This window comes from Macrobrachium nipponense, chromosome 25, assembly GCF_015104395.2.
Source record: "Macrobrachium nipponense isolate FS-2020 chromosome 25, ASM1510439v2, whole genome shotgun sequence".
NCBI classification, from domain to species: domain Eukaryota; kingdom Metazoa; phylum Arthropoda; class Malacostraca; order Decapoda; family Palaemonidae; genus Macrobrachium; species Macrobrachium nipponense.
The window spans coordinates 16,172,037-16,174,273 of record NC_087214.1 but is presented as its reverse complement, the minus strand read 5'-3'; the positions used below and the strand labels follow the sequence as shown (position 1 = coordinate 16,174,273).

The window sequence follows — 2,237 nt, the reverse complement described above, 5'->3', positions numbered from 1 at the left end:
ACTCAGAGATACATTATGCAAATTTCTGCTGCTGTTAATTCTCTTTTCATTCATAAAATAGTAATTTATGTCGACTGAAATATTTGGCCATCACTGTAAGAACGAAACACTCTGTCAACTGACGTAAAACTGACTACATTTGATTAATAATTAAATTATATTTTTTTACCTTTGAAGACAGAGCAAGAGAATAAGAAATGCAAAAAAAAAAAAAAAAAAATTATATATATATTTTTTTGGTTCTATTTGATTCACATCTCAAAGGCTATCTTATTTTCTAAGAACTTGTAATATACGCTAGAATAATTAGCAGCTTTCCAGTGGTACTCATTTAGTGACGATGAAAAACACAAGGGTAACATGAGAGAGCATTTTGTGTGGAGACGTTTGAACGCGCCTCACTCTATTTCAGCTGTTCACCGAGGGGAGGAGGAGGGGAGGAGGAGGAGGAGGGAGGAGGAGGAGGAGGGGGAGGGGCGAGGAGGAGGAGGAGAGGGGGAGGAGGGGGAGGAGGAGCTGAGGAAGGGGGAGGGGTAGGGGGAGGAGGAGGAGGAGGAGGGGGAGTCAGTGACCAAGACCTGAAACGCCAACATTAGGTTCGGTCTGTCTGAACCGGAAACGGTTAAGATAACATCACATTGGTTATTCATAAATGAACTCACTGCTTGAAAATACTTTTTGCTCTCTCTATCTCTCTCTCTCATACATAATCGGCGATATGGAACGTCTGAGAAGGAGTTTGTTGATGATGATTTCAATAAAGAATAGAAGAAGAAAAAGAAGAAGAAAATGGCAATACACAGCAACTGACAAACGATGATAACACCGAAGCGCGAAGCCCCCACTCCCCGGCCCCCCACCCCCTCTCTCTCTCCTCCAATGCTCTTCCCAATCCCCCAACCCCTCCAATCCTCCTCCTCCCCCATCCACACAGAGAGCCCGAGAGAGAGAGAGAGAGAAAGAGAAAGTGAAAGAGAAAGAGAGAAGAAACAATAAAAGGGAATAAAGAATGCAATAAACGTACCATATTAATGTAGATTGGCAGGAGAGAGAGAGAGAGAGAGAGAGAGAGAGAGAGAGAGATTCCTCCCTCTGCCTGTGCTTGTCTGACGTCATCTCCCATGATCGTGTCTCCAAGCAAGCAACCCGGTCCTCTTAAAACACCCCAATAAACAGTCTCGTTCTTCGCTAAACCGTCACCTGCCTCAATCAAGATATTAAGGGAAGATCTTGTGTTGTTCGTCATTGAACACAGAGCGACGTTATGGCGACAGAAAGAAAGAAGGAAAGAAGCACTCGCTGTGAAATGTCTCTTATAACGAGGTCTGTTTTGAACACTGCCTGTTTCTTTCTGTAACCTTGAAAATACGTGGCACTTTAGATGATGACATATCTCTCTCTCTCTCTTTCTCTCTCTCTCTCTCTCTCTCTCTCTCTCTCTCCGGCACATAAACAGTGATGTAGAACGTGCGAACAGGTGTTTGTTGATAACGCTTTAAATAAAGAGAAGAAGAAGAAGAAGAAAAGAAGAAGAAGAAGAAGAAGAAGAAGAAGAAGAAAATGCACTGACGGACAGCCGATGGTTACTCCGGGTGGAGTCCCATATCTCCTTCCCCCCATTCCTTGCAATCACCCCCTCCCCCACCCCCGCGTCCTCCCACTTCAACACAACGATTCCGAGAGCAGAGTTTGCTGCCAGATGCAAGAACGAGTTTTCCTTTTTGCTGGCCATGATAGTGACATTATGAGGGAAGAGGAGGTTCATTGATAATGACAACAAAGAAGATAGTGAAGACCTCACAATATCAGCTCCTCTCCTCCTCCTCCTCTTCCTCCCCCAGGATGAGGAGGAGGGGGAGAAGGAGGAGGAGGAGAGAAAACGAGACTAAAAAGACTCACCTGGTAGGTGTCTGAGGCAGAAGCCATTGGTTTCTCTTCTTTCCAGTTCACCGGCGACACAAACTGTTTTTTCAGTGTAAATAGACGAAAAAACACTCACACTGATTGAGATACAAACTGAGTCCTGCGTCTGTCTGACTTCACTTAGCTTCAGGACGTCCACGAATGACAGCCAAAATGTCGTACAGCACCACTTCCCTAGTTAGTACTTCAGGAGCGCTGCTAATAATACCAATGATTATTATCATTATTACCCCTAGACGCCGATGCTGCTCCTTGACTTCTTTTTCTTCATGAGTAAAGGAAAGAGACAAGATGAATATAAACCATCCTCAAAC

General features: G+C 44.3%; 1 protein-coding gene across 1 annotated transcript in view; it reads right to left on the bottom strand.

Annotated features, from left to right (window-relative positions):
- The window catches only part of LOC135199298 (uncharacterized), a 367,793-nt gene extending 365,756 nt beyond the window's left edge, over positions 1-2,037 (bottom strand). The window contains exon 1 of the mRNA XM_064227208.1: positions 1,900-2,037. Coding sequence (XP_064083278.1) covers positions 1,900-1,926 — 27 coding nt within the window. The 5' untranslated portion in view covers positions 1,927-2,037. The remainder of the gene's footprint in view (positions 1-1,899) is intronic.
- Between the last annotated feature and the right edge of the window lie 200 nt (positions 2,038-2,237).